The sequence below is a fragment of the Fistularia commersonii genome, chromosome 6 (assembly GCF_037954325.1).
Source record: "Fistularia commersonii isolate RoL2024-O1a breed Wild chromosome 6, RoL_Fcom_v1.0, whole genome shotgun sequence".
NCBI classification, from domain to species: domain Eukaryota; kingdom Metazoa; phylum Chordata; class Actinopteri; order Syngnathiformes; family Fistulariidae; genus Fistularia; species Fistularia commersonii.
In genome coordinates, this window is record NC_141289.1 from 20,961,199 (window position 1) to 20,980,161 (window position 18,963).

The 18,963-nt window shown below is 46.4% G+C and overlaps 2 protein-coding genes across 3 annotated transcripts; one reads left to right on the top strand and one right to left on the bottom strand.

Annotated features, from left to right (window-relative positions):
- Positions 1-727: 727 nt before the first annotated feature.
- On the bottom strand, positions 728-5,757 carry f2 (coagulation factor II (thrombin)). 2 transcript variants are annotated; one of them, XM_086148666.1, is made up of 13 exons: positions 5,591-5,757; positions 5,079-5,159; positions 4,898-5,002; positions 4,491-4,556; positions 4,302-4,410; positions 4,092-4,228; positions 2,957-3,250; positions 2,743-2,862; positions 2,449-2,572; positions 2,067-2,234; positions 1,821-1,994; positions 1,064-1,313; positions 728-978 (listed from the first exon to the last, which is right to left on the bottom strand). In XM_086148666.1, the coding sequence occupies exons 1-13, from the start codon at positions 5,649-5,651 to the stop codon at positions 841-843; spliced, it is 1,827 nt and encodes a 608-aa protein (XP_086004792.1). In that variant the 5' UTR covers positions 5,652-5,757; the 3' UTR covers positions 728-840. The 2 variants fall into 2 exon arrangements, with proteins under 2 accessions (XP_086004792.1, XP_086004793.1); XM_086148667.1 differs by lacking the exons at positions 4,092-4,228; positions 4,302-4,410; positions 4,491-4,556; positions 4,898-5,002; positions 5,079-5,159 and having other exon boundaries at positions 5,591-5,726.
- Positions 5,758-7,414: 1,657 nt separating this feature from the next.
- On the top strand, positions 7,415-18,898 carry fbxo3 (F-box protein 3). Its single transcript, XM_086148671.1, has 11 exons — positions 7,415-7,525; positions 12,787-12,876; positions 12,963-13,126; positions 13,711-13,825; positions 13,914-14,118; positions 14,289-14,334; positions 14,409-14,493; positions 14,935-15,057; positions 15,162-15,277; positions 15,382-15,489; positions 17,474-18,898. The coding sequence occupies exons 1-11, from the start codon at positions 7,440-7,442 to the stop codon at positions 17,548-17,550; spliced, it is 1,215 nt and encodes a 404-aa protein (XP_086004797.1). The 5' UTR covers positions 7,415-7,439; the 3' UTR covers positions 17,551-18,898.
- The last annotated feature ends 65 nt before the right edge of the window (positions 18,899-18,963 follow it).

Consider the following 18,963-nt stretch of genomic DNA (forward strand, 5'->3'; position numbering starts at 1 on the left):
ACCAATATTAGCATGTAAAATGGAAAAAAATATTAGTATGTGAAATTGAAAAAAAAGGAAATGAAATATTAGTATGTAAAATAGAACAAAAAAATGAAACTAAACAAATTATATGTATATTTGTATATGTGTATATTTGTGCATACAACAGCTTGTCTCCATGCTTCTCACCTTTACTTTTTGATATAGAGAAGCTTAAAGCAAAGGGCCAGAAATCCAATTATTGCCATATTTTTTATATGTTGAAGCATTTTTCTAGCTTATTGTTCATTTGACTAAAAAAAGCCTTGTAGATGATAAGAATGATTTAAAGAGTGTACATCAGGTTTGCCATTTTACCCATCAGAATATACTGATCCAAGGCTTTCCCTTTGAGGGTAGAACATGTTGAAACAGTCCTATGTTTTTTATCAGAACATTGGCATGTGGCCGTGGCTCAGCTGGCAGAACGTGCATCCCTGCCGTTTGATTCCCGGGTCATGTTTGCAGACGCGGGTGTCCTTGGGCCAGGCACCGGCCCCCCACTTACTCCCAGTATAGTTGCTGGGTGTAAATGGCTGAACGCAACCCGTCTTTGGAAACTGCAAGGCGGAAGAGCGCTGTTCATTTTTGCGAGAATGTATTCATAGTTTCACGTAATATACGGACGTTAGAAAATGGTATCGATTCTTCGCTGGTGTCAAATGAGTCATTCATTGTCCCCTTTTCAAAGCAAACCAAACATGTCTTTTTTGGCATCGACGTGATTTATTGGCATAGTTGGTACTCAGTGAGCTGTGTTTTTACACCACGGCGGGTGTTGGGGTGGTTCAGTTGGCAGCGCCGGCTCCGTCGGTCCGTCTAGTTCTGGTCGATGGCCTTCCTCATCCAGCGGCTCATCCGGAACAGATGCGTGTAGAATCCATATTTGCCGTCGCGGTCGCATCCCTCACCCCACGACACGATGCCTACCTGGTACCAGCGGTTTTCTGACGGCAGCTGAACACAAACACGGGGCGAAGGTTGAGAGATCAGACGATAAAAATGGGTTTCTGAAAAAGGGGGCCTGTGGATGCGGGCGCACCTTCATCACAAACGGGCCGCCGCTGTCGCCCTCGCAGGCGTCGCCATGCAATCCGGTCTCGGGTTTGTGTCCCGCGCAGAACATGTTGTCGGTGATGCGGATAGTGGTGGAGCTCCGGCAGGTGTCCTGGTCCACGATGGGGAGCTGGATCTGCTGCAGGGAGGTCGGTAAGTTCCGCGAACCGGCGGACCAGGTTTCCTTCAGGTTCCCCCATCCGGTGATGCGACCTTGGTGTCCATCCACCATCAGCCTGCAGAAATGAAGGAACACAGGAGCCGGCGCGCTATTTAAGTATGGAAATTAGCACATCTAAATACATTCATAAACAAAAGTCATTTTCGTGGATGACCGGGAAAGTTAATAGGCTTGAAAATTCACATGCACAAATAAATACTGACAATTTAACTGAAAGAAACAATTCAATAAACTTTTAAATACATTTCAGTCATGTCAAGTAAATGGGTTAGAAATGCAAGAAATATCTTGCAGACGCTTTTTTTAATGGATTTTTGTTCTGTAAATTTGCAACAACAGCAAATAGGACAGACTTTCCACCAGCTATTTGTTACCTCAAAATGAAAGTGCTGGAAAAAAACAAACGTGCACACACTGGGGTGGAACGAGGTTGACGTTTTTAAGGGTATTTGAACCTCTTTTCCACGATTCGCTAAGTCATTGATGGGAATGGGGTTGGAATTCCCACGCATGCAGATGAAGTCTTTTTCCTCGGCGCTTCTGCCGACCATTTCATCCTTACATCTTTGCCACCTTCTTGTCCGGGAGGCAGATGGGATGAATCCTGTCGCTGAAGTCGATGGGGCGCCCCATTCTCAACAGCGCGATATCACGGTTCAGCATCCCCGTCCAGGTGTACTTCGGGTGGATAATGATTTGGTCGATGCCTACGATCTTCTCCAAATTCTTTTCGTATCTGTAGAAAAGGATCGGACAAGTTTTTGTTTGGCCCGGCTGTGGTGACAACACGAGGACGGGCCAGTCTTACGTGGCCCTGTAGTGTTTCCCGAGGCGAACCAGGATGTCGTCCTGAGTGAAGTTCTTTTTCCAGGGAGGGTAGAGTATGCAGTGAGCTGCCGTCAAGACCCAGCGGTTGCTGACCAGACTGGCGCCGCAGAGTAATTCCTGTGGTCTGCGCTTGAACAGCATCACCTGCCTGGAGGACAAGAAGATACCATGCACACCGTGAGTGCCACGGTCATGATGGACAGCGTAATAATAATAATAATAATAATAATAATGATAAAAGCATCAGATCCCACAATGCTGCTGGTGAAACTGCATTTTTGGAAATGTACACACAATGAACCGAAATAGCTAAATTTGATATCGCCGGTGTGGTTACGCCATCTTTTCGTTCATGCGGTTACCATGGAGCCGAACCGACTTCCACTTCGTCTCCCCCGACAATACGTTGGTTGAATGACTCGACCAGACTGTCCTCCTTTTCGTCTTTCTTGCCCGCTCTCTCAAACAACGGACGTTGTCCACAGTCTGGAATGGAAAAAAACGAATCAGTACCTTCACTAGTCAACCGGTCCGTTCTCCATTTTGTGCTCTGGTTGTGATTGAGGCATAATTTGGCGAGTCAACCAATGTTTGCGACGGTGCCTCCAGTGTCAAACTTGTAAGATGAGGTTCACTGCCGACTCAGAAGGCCGTACCAGACTCTCCTTCTCCGAAGGAGCGAGGTTCGAAGAAGAGCTTCTTCTTAGGCCCCAAAACAGAACGTTCCTGAGCTCCGGTCTCTTGAAACATGTCATCGACGTCGAACAGCTTGTCCTCTAGGAGACGACGGGGTAATGGTAAGAGGTCAGACAGCGATAGGCGGCGGCGCAAGGTCCTTCATATCAGCGGATTGCAGGCTCTTGAACTTACCGCACACGTCCAGATCGCAGTAGTCCATCGTCACGTTCCCGTTGATGTTCACGTAGCACCAGGGGCCCTCTTGATCGTTGTCCGGGTTCCGGCACTTGTTCTCCGAAAGTTGGTACTGAGGGATAAAGTCCTTGTCCTGGCTGTGGATTTTGACTTCGGGTGATGACCACGGGAGACAGACGTGGCCACCGATGGTGACGTTGAGGTCACCGTCGTACTCCAAACCGTGGTTTGGTAAGCATTCGCCTGTTACGACTGGTTCTGGGGCCAAAGTAGGCGGGGTGAAGTCCTCACCTTAAGAGCACAACACACACCCAAGGCTAATGGAAATGTCTTTATGCGGCCTATTATCTGTGGACATGTTTGAAGAGCGCCGAAACACCACTGGAAAGCGCCTCATGGTTCGAAACTTCAATGTCACTTCACAGCTTCACCCCAAGTTTCAATTTTCCTACGTTGAGGCGAGAACGTTCTGGAAATATAAATTACCTCTAACTGAAGACGGACTGAGCAAGACTGTCGCGTTCTCCGGTCACTTAAGCGCAATCCCGATAAACTATTACATTACAGTCATGGCCAAAAGTTTTGAGATGACTCAACCATAGAAACATCTGGCAAACACCTAAAAAACCCTGAAGGAACAGACTTTGTGAAAGTGTCATTGTCAAAACTTTTGGCCATGACTATGCAGTCATTTGGCTGACGCTTTTATCCAAAGCGACTTACAAAAAGTGCAAGTCAGTCACCGAAGATCCGAGTGCGAGTAGCCGGAAGTCAGAAGTGACCACTTAACCAAGTAGCCGTCTCAGAACCATATACATGCGTACATTCATTTCATCGTTCATTTTTCTTTTCCGAAGGGGGTTGGGTGGGGGGGTAAGTGCGGCTAGTTGGGTAGTGCTTGGTGAAGAGGTATGTTTTCACAAGAATGTGAAGCGCTTGCCAACGAGTGGTTGCTAACTCACAAACTCACATTAGCATTATCACCCACACCTCGCTAAAACACCGACCGATTGGTCAGCGTCGGTCCGAGCGTCGGTCCGTCACAGTTTGACAGTTTAAGCACTCGCTCGGACGAGAACCTTCAAACCTTAATTCCCGGTGTCCTTTCCCGAGACGTCTGGAAGATACTTGCCACATACGGGGACTCTGCAGGACTCCTTCTGGACCATTGGGTCCCGGGTGTAACACCAGGGTCCGTCTGGATGGCCGTCGGGGTTCCGACAGAAGTTCTCGTTCAGGCTGCTTCTAGGCTCACTGGCGTTGTACTCTCTGAGACGGAGCGACAGCCAGTGAGCAAAGTCGCCTTTACTTCATTTGACCGAGGAAACGATGGGATATTTGCCTTATAATGGGATGCGGGTAGTTCTGACTCCATTGCTGACACATTTTCCCCGATACGGTGATGTTGACGTTTCCCCTGTAGTTCACTCCTTGACCGATGATACAATGACCTGAACACGCACACACACATACTAGTCAGTGTGTGTACTTAATCATATCAACTTTGCAACATCTTTTAGTTTAGATTTACCTTCTATACAGCTTCTAATCAAGTTGATATTTTCTTGTTTTCTCTCCATTTTAGTCCCTTTACAGTCTTGTGGGGTCACGTTGGAGGGCGAGCAGATGGACATGGACAGACAGGTGACAGTCAAATGTTTGTGTACTCGAGTTTCTGTGTGTCGGCCGCTTTGGACTCTGGACTTGTTTGCGGTCCGTATCGAATTAAAAGAAAAATTCACAACAGAATCATCTCAGTTGTGCGGAGAATTTGGAAAATGACCAATTAATTAAATACCAGACCGTAAAATGGGGAATCGTTAGCAAGAAGCCGAAATCGCACAAATTGTATGTATTTAGCGAAATCACGTCTGTCCAAGCGGCCACGGTCACATTTCAGAACGATAGCGGTCGACACGCCGACTTTTTCCACATTACCGAGGTATTGAGTCCAGAAGGCTTCAGTTTCTTTTGTCTGCTCAAAGACCTCCCGGGCTTCCTCGGTGTCGCAAATTTCCTCAATACATTCCCTCTCCAGGTTTCCTGTTCGGTGTCATTCAAAGTGTCAGATGTTTGGAATGGCCGGGGCTCGGTTCGCTCTCCCGAGCAGGTAACTTACCCGGTTTCACCTCCTCAAACAGATAATTGGCTCGTCGGCTTCGGAGCAGAACCTGCGAGGCCCGCTGGCTGCCCAGGAAAACTACGCATGGAAATCTACACTTTAATTTCGGCGCATAAACTAAAAATAACATTTCCACAGCAGCATCCTGAGCTCAGACCGAAGCCCGTAGACGCTTCGGATTGTTTTTTTGTTTATCGGTCTAGTCGTGCGATGTATTTCTTGTTCCTCCTTTTAAATGCAAACATCACTTGAAGCGCAATTTGTGTACCTTTACCTCATTTGTGTCCTTTTTTTCCACATGGTGTTTTTGTTTCGTGATTCTATTTGGTTATGAGGGACGGTCGTTTACGCGTCGCCTTCATTTAGGCCTGTGCTACAATCAATACACGATTAAAAATACGATTAAAATACCAAAATACCAAACCCAAACCCCATTTTCGGACCGTCGGTATTTTAGCCAGCGCGTTAGCTTTGCCGTGGACAGTGAGAAGAAATGCAGGAGGACCTACCGTCATCGGCCAGGCTGCCGTGCAGCAGCAGCAGAAGGATTAAAACTGCGGGACCCTCCATGATCCAGACCTTCTCAAACCTCCGCACCAAAATCAGCAGACTCTTCTTTCAGTCTGTCCCTCTGTCTCTTTTGGGTTCCTGCTACATCCCTGCTGGGAAAGATTGTTTACCAAAAGGTCAAAGTATTACTCAATAACATTGTTAAAGCGGCCGATGTGTTTGTAACGTACATTGCACACATGTCCACCTTGACTGACCCTGCTGATGACACATATCATTTCATCTGATTCCTTTTATTAGACTTTGCCATAAGCTCATTTAAGTCCCCTCAATGAGAATCGTGTTATTTGACGTCGGCCGATATCCGATTTAACGTTACATCTTGTCATAATCCTATATATATCGGGTCCCGGCTGATATCCTCTTTTACAGTAGTTCTTTTCCATGATAGTAGTATGATCATGGTTCTAACTAATGAGGTGTGCTGGATTCCTCTCACAGATTCACTCGTAACATCTCTTCACGTCTGCTATAACATCTGGTCGGTTTTATTGGAACCTGAAATACTGGCTAGGATTCAAAAATCAGGTTTATGCCGCAGCTGCGAGAGGCGGAGAACAACCCGGAACAGCCGGCAGACAAAACCATCCACTCCTTCGTTCACATGTCTTGGCATGTAGGGTCTTCATCGAACCCAACGCTTCTTTTTGCACCCTGGGAGGAAACGGGAGCAACCAAGGAAAGCCCACACACACACTGGGCTTCACACAGAAAGGCTTCTTCCAGAGTCTGGCCGCTAACCGGCCGCTGACCACACTAACCACCGTGCCATGGCGGTGTCTAACCACATTCCCTTTAGATTTGTCTTACTTGATCTGATCCATTTAGATGCGTTACATGGGACTGACCAGCTGTGACCAGATAATCGGATAATAACAACAAGACGTCGAATGATGTTATTAGACTGATGACGTCCTTCCAAACAAAACAAGGTGATGATGATGACGACCTGCAGACCTGCAGACCTGCAACTCTGCCATTCCTCCTGCGGTCAGAGGTTGATCTAATGTTAGAAATGTGTCTGGGTTTAATTGGGGGTTAAACGTGGCTGTATTTCAGTCCTTTGCCGCCTCGTCAGCGACAGAACCTCAGTCCCGGCCCCACTCGTTGACCGGATGAACTTTTGTTCCTGTTGAAAAAGACGACGCACTGGCAAACAGCGTGCGACCCGCCGATGGCGACTGTCACCTGCCCAGCCTTCGCACCCACATGGACGCTCGTCTGGAGGAGGAAGCACGATCGATAGAGAAATGAAGGCTTTAAGAGAACCGCCGCAGCCCTGGATTTCTATTGATTCAACGGCTGACTGATTCAGCAGCAAATATTTGTTTCCAGATACCGAGGCCAGGTTGCACCAGAGGGATTGTACTTTCAAACACACTCTAGAAACTTTGGCGATGACTCATGACTCGTACAGAAGACAAACACAGAAGTACAGGAGACATGAACAACCTGAAATTAGATCCTATCTATCTATCTATCTATCTATCTATCTATCTATCTATCTATCTATCTATCTATCTATCTATCTCTCTCTCTCTCTCTCTCTCTCTCTCTCTCTCTATCCATCCATCCATCCATCCATCCATCCATCCATCCATCCATCCATCCATCTATCTATCTATCTATCTATCTATCTATCTATCTATCTATCTATCTATCTATCTATCTATCTATCTATCCCTGTGTATGTAGCATAGCAGCTAGCTGTCCGGCACCTGTCCGCTAGATGGCGCTCGCGTCCCTCGCGTCGCTTATGAGTCAGACGAGTAAGACGGCTCGCTAACAATGGCCGCAGAGATGAGTATGGATCAGCTCCCGTCAGACCCGCTGCTGCACATCTTATCCTTCCTGGACTTCAGGGACCTTATCCAGTACGTATCCTACACCGAAAGACATTCTTTTCAAACTGCTAAGTAACCTTTAATTTCATAAATCATCCTGCGAGTAGACTAGCTTGCGGCCGTGCTAGCGGTCGGCTAACAACAACAACAACAACACAACAACAACAGAGAACATTCCTGAAGTAAAAGTTGCAAGGAGGCTTTTTGCTGCGCGTTTAGTGACGCAGTCAGATAAACATCAGCGCCGGCGGCCAAAGACGCTGCACACAGGAATTAAGTTATACAAGCTTCACACGCGTAATGTTTTCGAGCAGTCGTTAGCTTAGCTCAAAGCTAACGTATTGTGTTCGTCTGACAGCAAGTGTTGGAAAAGTAATAGACGTCGTTTTATTGAATGTGTAAATGGGATTACGTCGTACTTAAACACGGCAGGTCACGACCAGAGGGCCGGATACAAACTGCCTAAACATGATAAAATCAACCTGCTGCCTGCTTGCACAACATTGACGTGCTAAAGAACACATTTTAAGTGTCCCGTTACTAGAGTGATGACTTGTGACTCTGCTACGGATTGGAAAATCACCAGTTTAGGTGTCAGTGAGTTATCTTTGCGTGTTTTTATAAGGTCGAACTCCTCTCATCTCACTTTTCATGTGGTTGTATTTTGCTCTTTAAACTTCTTTATCTTGAATCTTGACACACGTGTGTTTTATTATCTTTATACTTGACACTAGTTGTATTTCAGTACCTTTACGCAGCCTGAGGCAGGGGGGGCTCAGGACAGTGTCTCAGTGAGCCGGTCTGGATAAATACAGAGGGTTGTGTCACAAAGGACATCCAGCATAAAAACAAATATACCAATCGAATCTACAAACCTCATACTGGATCGGTGCAGGCCCGGCTTCACAACGACCGCCAGCGGTGCCGATGACCTACAGGGTACCGATGGACATTGGGCTATTGTGGGTGGAAGAAGGAAAGGAAACAGACGAGGAAAAGCAAGAATCTGGGACTGAGAGTGTGGACTTTGGATATCAGGACGATGACTGGTAAAGCCAGAGAGTTGGTGGGCATGATGCAGAGAAGGAAGGTGGATATGCTGTGTGTCCAGGAGATCAGGTGGAAAGGTGTCAAGACTGGAAGTTCAGGAGAAGATTATAACTTGTACCATCATGTTACTGACAGAAAGAGAAATGGAGTAGCAGTTATTCTGAAGGACAAGTTTGCAGGGAGTTCTGGAGGTGCAAAGAGTGTCAGACTGATGAATCTGAAACTGGAAATTGAAGGTGTGGAGGTCAATGTTGTTAGTGTCAATGCCCAGCAAGTGGGATGTGAGTTAGAGAAGGAGAAGTTCTTGGAATGAGTGAGATGAAGTGATGCAGAATATCCCCAGAGGCGAGAGGGCGGTCATTGGTGGAGACCTCAGTGGACACGTTGGTGCAGAGGTGGTGAAGAAGTGATGAGTGGGTTTGGTCTCCAGGATAGGACCGCAGAGGAACAGATGGTGCTAGACTTTGCAAAAAGGATGGAAATGGCTGTGGAGGTAGGAGCCCGCAGGTAGACACTACATCTGGTGTAGACAAGGAGAAGGAGATCTGTGGCTGCAAAGTAGTTGTAGGTGAGACAGCATTGGATGGTGCTTTGAAGGATAGTTTGGTGACAAGAAAGATAAAGAGGACAAAAGGCACAGCAGAGGATGAAGTGGTGGAAGCTGAAAGGGAGGAGTGTTGTATGGTTTTCAGGGAGGCGTCGAGATAGACTCCAGGTCAGGGGCGGCCAACACGTCGATCCCGATCTACTGGTCGATCGCAAAGGCAACACGGGGCGATCGCGGAGCCCTGCCTTTCAAAATAAACTACTGCACAATGTAAAAAAAAAAAAAAAAAAAGACATATACATATATATATATATATATATATATATATATATATATATATACACATATACTGACATGGCCAAAAGTTTGACACAAATATTACATCTTCTCAAAGTCTGTTTCCTCAGGGTTTTTAGGTGTTTGCCAGATGTTTCTATGGTATAATGACATACAATTAGAAGCATTTCACAAGTATCAAAAGTTTTTATTGAGAATTACATGCAATAGGTCAATATTTGCAGTGTTGACCCTTCTTTTTCAAGATCTCTGCAATTCTCCCTTGGATGCTGTCAATCTACTTCTGAACCAAATCCCGAGTGATGGCCGTCCATTCGTGCGTTATCAATGCTTGGAGTTTGTCAGAATTTGTGGGTTTTTGATTGTCCACCCACCCCTTGAGGATTGACCACAAGTTCTCAATGGGATTAAGATCTGGAGAGTTTCCTGGCCAAGGACCCAAAATCTTGATGTGTTGTTCCCTAAGCCATTTTGTTATGACCTTTGCTTTATGGCAAGGTGCTCCATCATGCTGGAAAAGGCATTCTTCATCACCATGTTATCAGGGAGACGGGTAGGAGAGTACTTGGTGTATCATCTGGAAGGAAAGTAGATGAGGAGATTTGGTGGTGGAATAAAGAAGTGCAGGAGTTTATACAGAGTAAGGGCTTAGCAAAGAATAAGTGGGATACTGAGAGGACTGAAGAGCACAGACAGGAGTTCAGGGAGATACAACATAAGGTAAAGATAGAGGTAGCAAAGGCCAAACAAAGGGTGTAAGATGACTTGTATGCTCGGTTGGACAGTAAGGAGGGAGAGAATGATCTATACAGATTGGCGAAACAGAGAGATAAAGATGGAAAAGATGGGCAACAGGTCCAGGTGATTAAGGATTGAGAGCGAAATGTATTGACAGATGCTAGAAGGATGATGGGAAGATGGAAAGAGTACTTTGAAGAGCTGGTGAATGAGGAAAATGAAAGTGAGGGAGGGCGAAAGGAAGTAACTAGTGTGGACTACAAACTAACAGAGATTAGTAAAAGTGAAGGGAGAAAGGTATTGGAGAGGATGAAGAATGAAAAGGTAGTTCATCCTGAAGAAATACCTCTGGAGGTCTGGAACTGTCTAGGAGAGGCAGCGGTAGAGTTTCAGACTAGATTATTCAGCAGGCTCTTAAAATGTGAGAAGATGCCTGATGAATGGAGAAGAAATGTTGCCCAATTTTGAAAATAAGGGAGATTGCAGTAATTGTAGAGGGATAAAGTTGATGAGCCACACAATGAAGTGAGAGACTGAGAGTAGAAGTCAGCATTTGTGAGCTGCAGTATGGCTTCATGCCTAGGAAGAGTACTACAGATGCAGTATTTGTGTTGAGAATGCTGATAGAGAAGTACAGAGAAGGCCAGAGGGAGCTGCATTATGTTTTTGTAAACCTAGAAAAGCATTTGACAGGGCGCAGAGAGAGGAGCTCTGGTATTGTGTGAGGAAATCTGGAGTGGCCTTGACCTGTGTACGACTGGTGCAGGACATGTATGCTAGCTGTGAGACACTGGTACGGTGTGCTGTAGGGGTAACAGAGAAGTTCAAGGTGGAGGTTGGACTCCATCAGGGATCAGCTCTGAGACCCTTCTTGTTTGCAGTGGTGATGGACAGGCTGATGGATGAGGTTAGACAGGAATCTCCATGGACCATGATGTTTGCAGATGACATTGTTATCTGTAGTGAGAGCAGGGAGCAGGTGAAGGAAAATCTCGAGAGGTGGAGGTATGCTCTGGAAAGGAGAGGAATAAAGGTTGGTTGCAGCCAGACAGAATATTTGTGTCTGAATGAGAGGAACCCAAGTACTTTGAGACTCCAGAGAGTGGTGGTTGAGGATTTCAAGTACTTGGGGTCAACAGTCCAGAGCAATGGAGAGTGTGGGTGAAGAAACAGGTTCAAGCAGGTTGGAACGGCTGGAGAAAAGTGTCAGGGTTGATGTGAGATATAAAAGAATATCAGCCAGAATGAAAGGAAAGGTGTAGAAAAAGTGATGAGAGCATCGCTGGTGTTTGGTTTGGAGGCAGTGGCATTGAAGAAAAGACAGGAGGCACAGCTGGAGGTGGCAGAGATGAAGACATTGAGGTTCTCTTTTGGAGCAACCAGGATGGAGAGGATCAGGAATGAGTCCATCAGAGGGACAGAGGAGAGAAGGTCAGAGAAGCCAGACGGAGATGGTTGGGTCACTGACAGAGGAGGGATGCTTGGGTTAGAGCTGCCAGGTTGGAGGTCTTGAGGAAGACCAAGGAGAAGATTTATGGACGTCGTGAGAGAGGATATGAAGGTAGTTGGTGTGAGAGAGGAGGATCCAGAGAATAAGACACCATAAGTTAAAATGTATTGATCCCCAATGGGGAAACTCTTGTCTCAGCAGCATAACGGTTATAGTGTCAAAAATAAATCTGAATATAAGTATAAACAGAGAGGCTGTTAGAAGACAGAAAATAGCAAAGACATCCATGAATAAAGAGACAGCAGGGAGAACAACATCAGGGATAAGAATGGACTACAGACTGGAGCAGTTAGGGTGAAAAATACGCAGTCAAAACTCATGTCAACATTAGAAGAGTGACAATAGCAATGACAAGAATAAAATAAATCAACAAAAATTGTCAGGATGCTTGCAGGCTGGGACCAACAAGGATTGAGTCAGGACATGACATGTGAATGGGTGAACAGGGTTAGATGGAGAAGGTTGGTTCGCTGGGAACCCTGAAGGAGGCCGAAAGGGGGAAGAAGAAGATTTCATTTTCATTCCTCTTACTTCTATTTATGGAGCCACTGATATCACTATTTCCTCTGGGATGAGTAAAGCACCTCTGATCGTGACTTTGCTAACATCTTCTTATTACTGCGGAGCGTCAACTGAAATGTTACATCATCCCAGGGAATAGTTTTATGATGTGAACTGGGGCTAACATTAATATTCCCTAGATTATTAGACATGAAATAAACGTCCATAAAGGGGGGAAAACTACGATGTGACAAAAATTGTCGCTTGTTATTGTAAGTTGTGTTGTATTTGTGAAGTGACGAGGCTGGTTTGGTATGAATGGAACGTATGTTGATCTTCTAGTGTTATTCTAATGTCAGTCAGACCACCAGCAAAGGAACTGGCCCCATGAAGTGTTTATGCTATTCTATTTAATATTTTCACTTCCTCACTCGTTCTACTATTACACATCGAAGTTGAATATGTGCGTGGAACTCAATATTCCACCTCCTTTTTCCAACTTCTAATTTTTGTGCTTCTTATTTTCACCAACCCTTGAATGGAGTTGCCGTGTTTCCAATTCTGCAATTCATTGGTCAATTTCCTTCTCACTGATTAGCTTGAATATTGAATATGAATTGACGCGCTGGCGTGTGTGTGTCTCCGCAGCTGCAGTTACGTCTGTCGGCGGCTGAACGAGTTGTCCAAACACAACCTGCTGTGGAGGACGCACTGCTCCCACCACTGGCTGCTAACAGAGTGAGCCGCCGTCCACAACGTCAGTGGAACCATGTCCTCGCCTGACCGTCCCGAGCGTTGACCCGTGTACGTTTGTTTGTGCGCAGCGCCGATCGGCAGCAGGCGGGGCTGTCCTGGTTCAGTCTGTTCCAGCAGCAGTACAAGGACCTGGGACACTACATCCAGTACTACCCGGTGCTGAAGAGATCTTGGGAGCAGCTTAAGAGCTTCCTGCAGCAGAGGTGCCCCCGTATCATCGCCTCTCTCAAAGGTCCACAACCACTTCATGTTAAAAGGCAATGGATTCGGTGCAGTCGGGATCAGTAGAAAAGGAGGGGACACAGTTCAGGCTTCAGCTAAACATTTCCTGTAACCGCCCGAGGGCCTCTTTACTTTAGCCGCGTTAACGTTCGGTGTCGCAAGAATGCTGAGTCTCTTGCTTCAGCTGGCGTTAATAGTTTGGACGTGAATTTAGATCCGAGTGCCAGAGGAATCCCAGGATAATCAGAAGGGCGTTTCCTCCCAGTCGAGCTTCGGTTTTTCCGCACGTTACAGAAACGTCAAGAGCAAAAAGCTCAGCGGAGGTTAGAGTTAATCTTATTTACAATTAGAGGGAGACACAATCCTCGCTGGCGTTTAGAATGCTGTTTCTGCTGCAAACCAAGAATAAACCTGAGTTGTAATAAAATGTGCAAGATAGTAGTTGACTGTATTTTCCTTTTAAAGAAATATTGTTTGATTAGTTTGTTCAGATTTCAGACCCGTTGTGTTCGAGTCATTGGTTCAGGACCGTAACCTCTCGCGGTCCAAAAGCGGCGCCGGCCAAAGTCAATCAGGACATGTGTTGTCCTCCAGATGGCGCAACCGAGGCGGAGCTGAGCGACATCGAGGCTCAGATCGGCTGCAAGCTGCCGGAGGACTACCGCTGCTCGTACCGCATCCACAACGGCCAGAAGCTGGTGATACCAGGGTACGTCCGTCCGTCCGTCCGTCCGTCCGTGGGTGGGGCCGCGGGCGTGTCCGTCTGCGACCGGCTGACTCAGTGTTGGCGTCCGCAGGCTGATGGGCAGCATGTCCCTGTCCAACCACTATCGCTCCGAGGTGCTGCTGGACGTGGAGACGGCGGCCGGCGGCTTCCAGCTGAGGAAGGGCATGAGACGCTGCTTGCCGCTCACCTTCTGCTTCCACACGGGCCTCAGCCAGTACATGGCTCTGGAGTCCGGAGAGGGTCGCCGCCACTCGGAGAGCTTCTACCCCTGCCCCGTGAGCTCTGCCACGCCGCCGTCCTCAAGTTGCCCATCTTGAAATTTGTCGGAATCAATGAAGACGTCCGATAACGACCGACGGGCAAACCCTAAACGGGAGGAATCACTTCTTGATAAAAGAAATGCATGCAGGCGCTGAAAACGATTTTTCCTTTTTCCTGGTTTCAGGATCAGACGGCTCAGGATCCTTCGGCCATTGACATGTTCATCACAGGTCCGTCCCTCCCCCGTCTTCTGGTCGCTGCTCGGTTACGCCGTCGTGCTAAATCTACTGTTGGTGTGTCCCAGGCTCCTGCTTCCTGGAGTGGTTCACCACCTATGTCAACAATGTCGTGACGGGAGAATACCCCATCATCCGTGACCAGATCTTCAGGTTGGTGACCAGCAAGCGGCCAGGAATAAGCCCAGCCTGTAAACTTATGAAAATGTTCAGGACAAAGAGGAATAGGGGCCGTGTGGTATCATGACGTGCATTTGGATTCAACAGGTTTCGTTTTCAGGTCGTCAGCCAGCACTTTGGTCTTACCGGTGGGATCGCTCTGTGTACATGTATAAAATAAAGAGCATAATAATCAAAACTCTAAAACTGTCAAATATAGGAATGTGGGTTGTTGTCGTAAAGTCATTTTGATACATTATCATGGATGTGACCTGGAAACACACAAAGGTTGTCTTAAAGTCAAATGTTTTGTAAATATAGTTAAAAAATCACAGGTCAAAAGGTAACATCGGTGCCACTGACAATTTCCTCGTTTAAGTGGTTATCAAACAGCATTTCTAAAAGGTGTGTGTGTGTGCGCTTGTGGTCCCGCAGGTATGTTCACGATAAGAGCTGTGTGACCACCACCGGTGACATCACCGTCTCCGTTTCTACCTCCTTCCTGCCCGAGCTCTCGTCGGTCCATCCGCCGCACTACTTCTTCACCTACCGCATCAGGTACCTGCACTGCCTCAACCGCCCTCCCCACACACACACACACACACACACACACACACACACACACACTTCCGGAGGGTTGTTTCATCTCACACAACCCCCAGGATAGAGATGGCCAGCAGCGCCTCGCCAGACGCCGCCTGCCAGTTGGACAGCCGCTACTGGAAGATCACCACCTCTGATGGCAACGTGGAGGAGGTCCAGGGTCCTGGCGTGGTCGGTATGCATCACCCCTCCTCCACTCACACACACACACACTCTTACACTCTATATGCTTAAGATAAGCTGCTGAGTGTGTGTGTGTGTGTTTGTTTGCGTGCACAGGAGAGTTTCCTGTCATGACACCCGGGAAGGTCCATGAGTACGCCAGCTGCACCACCTTCTCCACACCGTCGGAGTACATGGAGGGTCACTACACCTTCCACAGGCTGGGTAAGGCTGGACCTGCTCCGCCCGATAGAACTTCACAGGAATTCTGCCTGTTTTTGTCCGTAAGGGATTTTTATTGCGTTGTCAAAAGCTCTTCATTTATTTATTTGTTTAGCTTAGGGGTCGGCAAGCTTTACCTCTCAAAGACCCTTTGGGATTTGTTTCCCCACAATAAAGAAAACACCGGGAGCCACGCAACCCTTATTAAATTTAAAATAAATTAACGTGACATAGAACTTAATTTTTTTTTGCCTTTATGCTATGTATTAACAAAATGTGTTGCATTTTTTTCTGACTCAATGAACAACTACAGAGAAAATAAAATGACATTTCTGCATGCAGCAAAACATTTTGATCCCTGAAAAAAAGATGTTGGGTTGAAGGTTATTTCAGGATTCAAAGCGTTTGTCACATGTACAGTGTAGAAACGTGAAAGTCCTACTTTGTTGTCCGCAGTGCATTAGGATACAGTAAACCCTTGTTTTCACGGGGGTTACGTTCCGAAAAGAACCCGTGATAGGCAAAATCCGTTAAGTAGAAACCTTTATTATTTTTTACAATTATTATACATCCTAATTAAAACTTATCACTGCTGTCGGCCTTATGTTTTTTTCTTCCTTCTTTATGGAACGAAGGGAAGGTTCATTCATTCCGTAATGCCGACCTACAGCCGCATAGCTTTTAGCTTCCCTTAGCATGTCCAGAAGTTTAACTTTATCTGCCATAGGTAGCATCTTCCGCTGCCTTCTGGGCCCTTTTGTCGCTCCAGAGCGTTTTGTCAACATTATGGGTTTTAGAGAAACTCGAAATCGCAAGAGAATTTGCACGTACGTCATGTAAATTTGCCAAGCTGTTTTACGTACGTGTACATATTAAACTGCAACGTTATTGACGCACAGGTAGAGAAGAAGCGGAGTGACTTTTTAGCCAATCAGAATGCAGAACACAATGCGCCATGCAAATCCGTGAAGTAGCGAAACCGTGAAAAGTAAACCGTGTTATAGCGAGGGATCGCTGTATGTGCTGGTAGAAGAGTGTAAACATTGTTATAAATAGGATTATAGATAGATAGAGTGCTTTTCAGCAAAATACTCAACGTCTATTTGAATCCTTGTATTTATGATGGAAAAAAAAAAGCTGAAAACAAACCAAAAATGCCGTCCTTTTAACTGGCGTGAGCAGTCACTTATCAAGAGCCATAACAATATTTTAACACAATTTATTTATATGTTACAAACTGTGTTCCCTCTAAGCCACTGCTCAGCTCAGCCGTGCACAGCAAAGCTGAACTGTAAATAAATTAAACACATTTATTTTATTTACTGTTCAGCTTGGATTTTATTTCATGCGCAGCATAGATTTGCTGTGCGTGAACACTGGAGCAGTGCGGGATGGGTTACAAATGGGGTCTAAAATCGCCATACTCTTCAAATTTAAGATGCCACTCTAAAAATAAACTGAGTGAATTAAAATATATTTGAATTAAAAACTCGTAAATTACTTTCAAAAGTCAGAGGGATCAGAGAGCCGCGGGCCACCGACCCTGCTTTAGAGAATAAGAATAAGAACAACTTTATTTATCCCGAAGGAAATTGTTGAAAATTGAAAATTGAGAAATTCCCATCAGTCGGGCCTTTGGCTTGTAATGTGAAAGAGACCGGCTATTTCTTTTAAAAGCCTTTATTGTAAAGCAGCTGGACGTGTTGGAGGTCTTTATATTGCTCAAGTATATCCATTATTATTAAAACCTCAATTGTTGAGGAAACTTTTTTCCTTTATTGGAAAGCTGCTGTGGGACTTTCCTTGTGAAGGAGCTTCAGGTCTCCATTCTGCTTCTCTTTTTTTTTTTTAGCATAAAGTTAGTCCGCAAGTCTTTTGTTGTGAAAGAGTTTGTTTCTTACAAAGGAGTTTGTCCTCATTTATATTTGTGAAAGTTTGCAGGGCCTGTATTTCAGTCTGCGTTCTGACACACACTTCTACCTTTCAGATAACAAAGAGGTGTTCCACGTGGCCATCCCTCGCTTCCACATGGTGTGCCCGCCGTTCCGCGTGCCAGTATTCTGAGCCGGGATTCGCCGCTCAGAGCGAGAAACAGCGACCGGTGAGAGGAACAAGCAGGGACACGGACCCCTTTCTTTGTGTCTTCCTCTATCAGAAGTCATCAAGCAGCTACACATCTCATGTGTTGGGGCGGGGCGGGGGGGAGGGAGGGGGGGGGGGGGGCAAAAGTAGGCGGGGACGTTGACGCCATGACGGGGATCCACGCGGCGGCCCCCGCGGTGCGCTCGCCACCCCGCGGGGTGGTCGGCGTGTAGATCTGTGGGGAGTTAAAAGAGCGTCTGGGTAAAAGCCATAGAGCAAGGCTTCGGGAGGAGACGGGAGCCGCCACAGGAAAGCACAGGGCAGTGATGTCACGGGTCTGATGGTAGCCATCCTTTTATTTCTCGCCGCGATCGGTGCCGCCGCGTCGCACGCCTTTCGTTCTCGCTGGTGACACAAACCCCTGCGTCCCGGCAGAGGAACTGGAGGTTTTGATTTTTAATCCCAACCCTCACACGTCTATCGCTTCGCTGGTGGTGTCATGGAGTGCTCAGCGCCGGAAAACACTCCTTTCCTTTCCGACGGGATCTTTGGACCGAAGGTCATTTTCAGCTAAATGTACCGGTAACCTCGTAGTACTATTGAACCTGGAGCCTTTTCTTTTTAAAAAAATCTTGTTTCAAACAAGTCAAGGTGAAACAAATCAAGTGTCTTAGAGATAAGGAAAATGTAGTTTTTTCTGGGTTTGCCGATAAAGAAGCTTCAATTGCTATTTAGTTCTTAATTAATCAACATCTGTTAATCGCTGGGCCGCAGAGCCAAATAGACACTCACTCCCGTGGACGGTCTGTCCGCTGCACATGCTTCGATAGCGGGAGGAAGCCAGAGAGTCTGAAGAAAACCCATCATGAATATCAGATCCCTTTTATTCTGAGGAGGTACATTTTAAAGGAGCGGGGAAATCTTTCTTTACATCAAGGCGCCGTGCCAAGTGGTTTAAAAACACAAGGATTGCCCCGTGAAGCTCCGAGTTCCTGCTTTGACGCTCAGCTATCGGGCACAGAAGACTCGCTTTTGTTGTTTTGTTTTTTTTTCCCAGCGCTTGAGAAGTTGGAGATGATCAGGGTGACGGAGGTGTTGCTCGGTCTCCACCGCCGTCTGTGACCAAACCGCCTGTGGTTTTGTTCCGTCGGCCTCCATCTGACAAACCCTCACGCTTTCGGGGAGAGTTGACGTCTGCCATGTTGGGTCCCGGGAAGTGATTATGTATTTTATTTTTCCAAAGTAAAGGAATCAAAGTGTATTTGCCTGGATAATCTGATGAGGAGGAACCTGGATGTGGCTCAGGCGAGGAACCTTGCTTTCATTGAGATTGCTTTTGTTGTGTTTCTTTTTTTTTACGGCCGTGTTTTACAGTGACGTTATAGCTTTTTACAA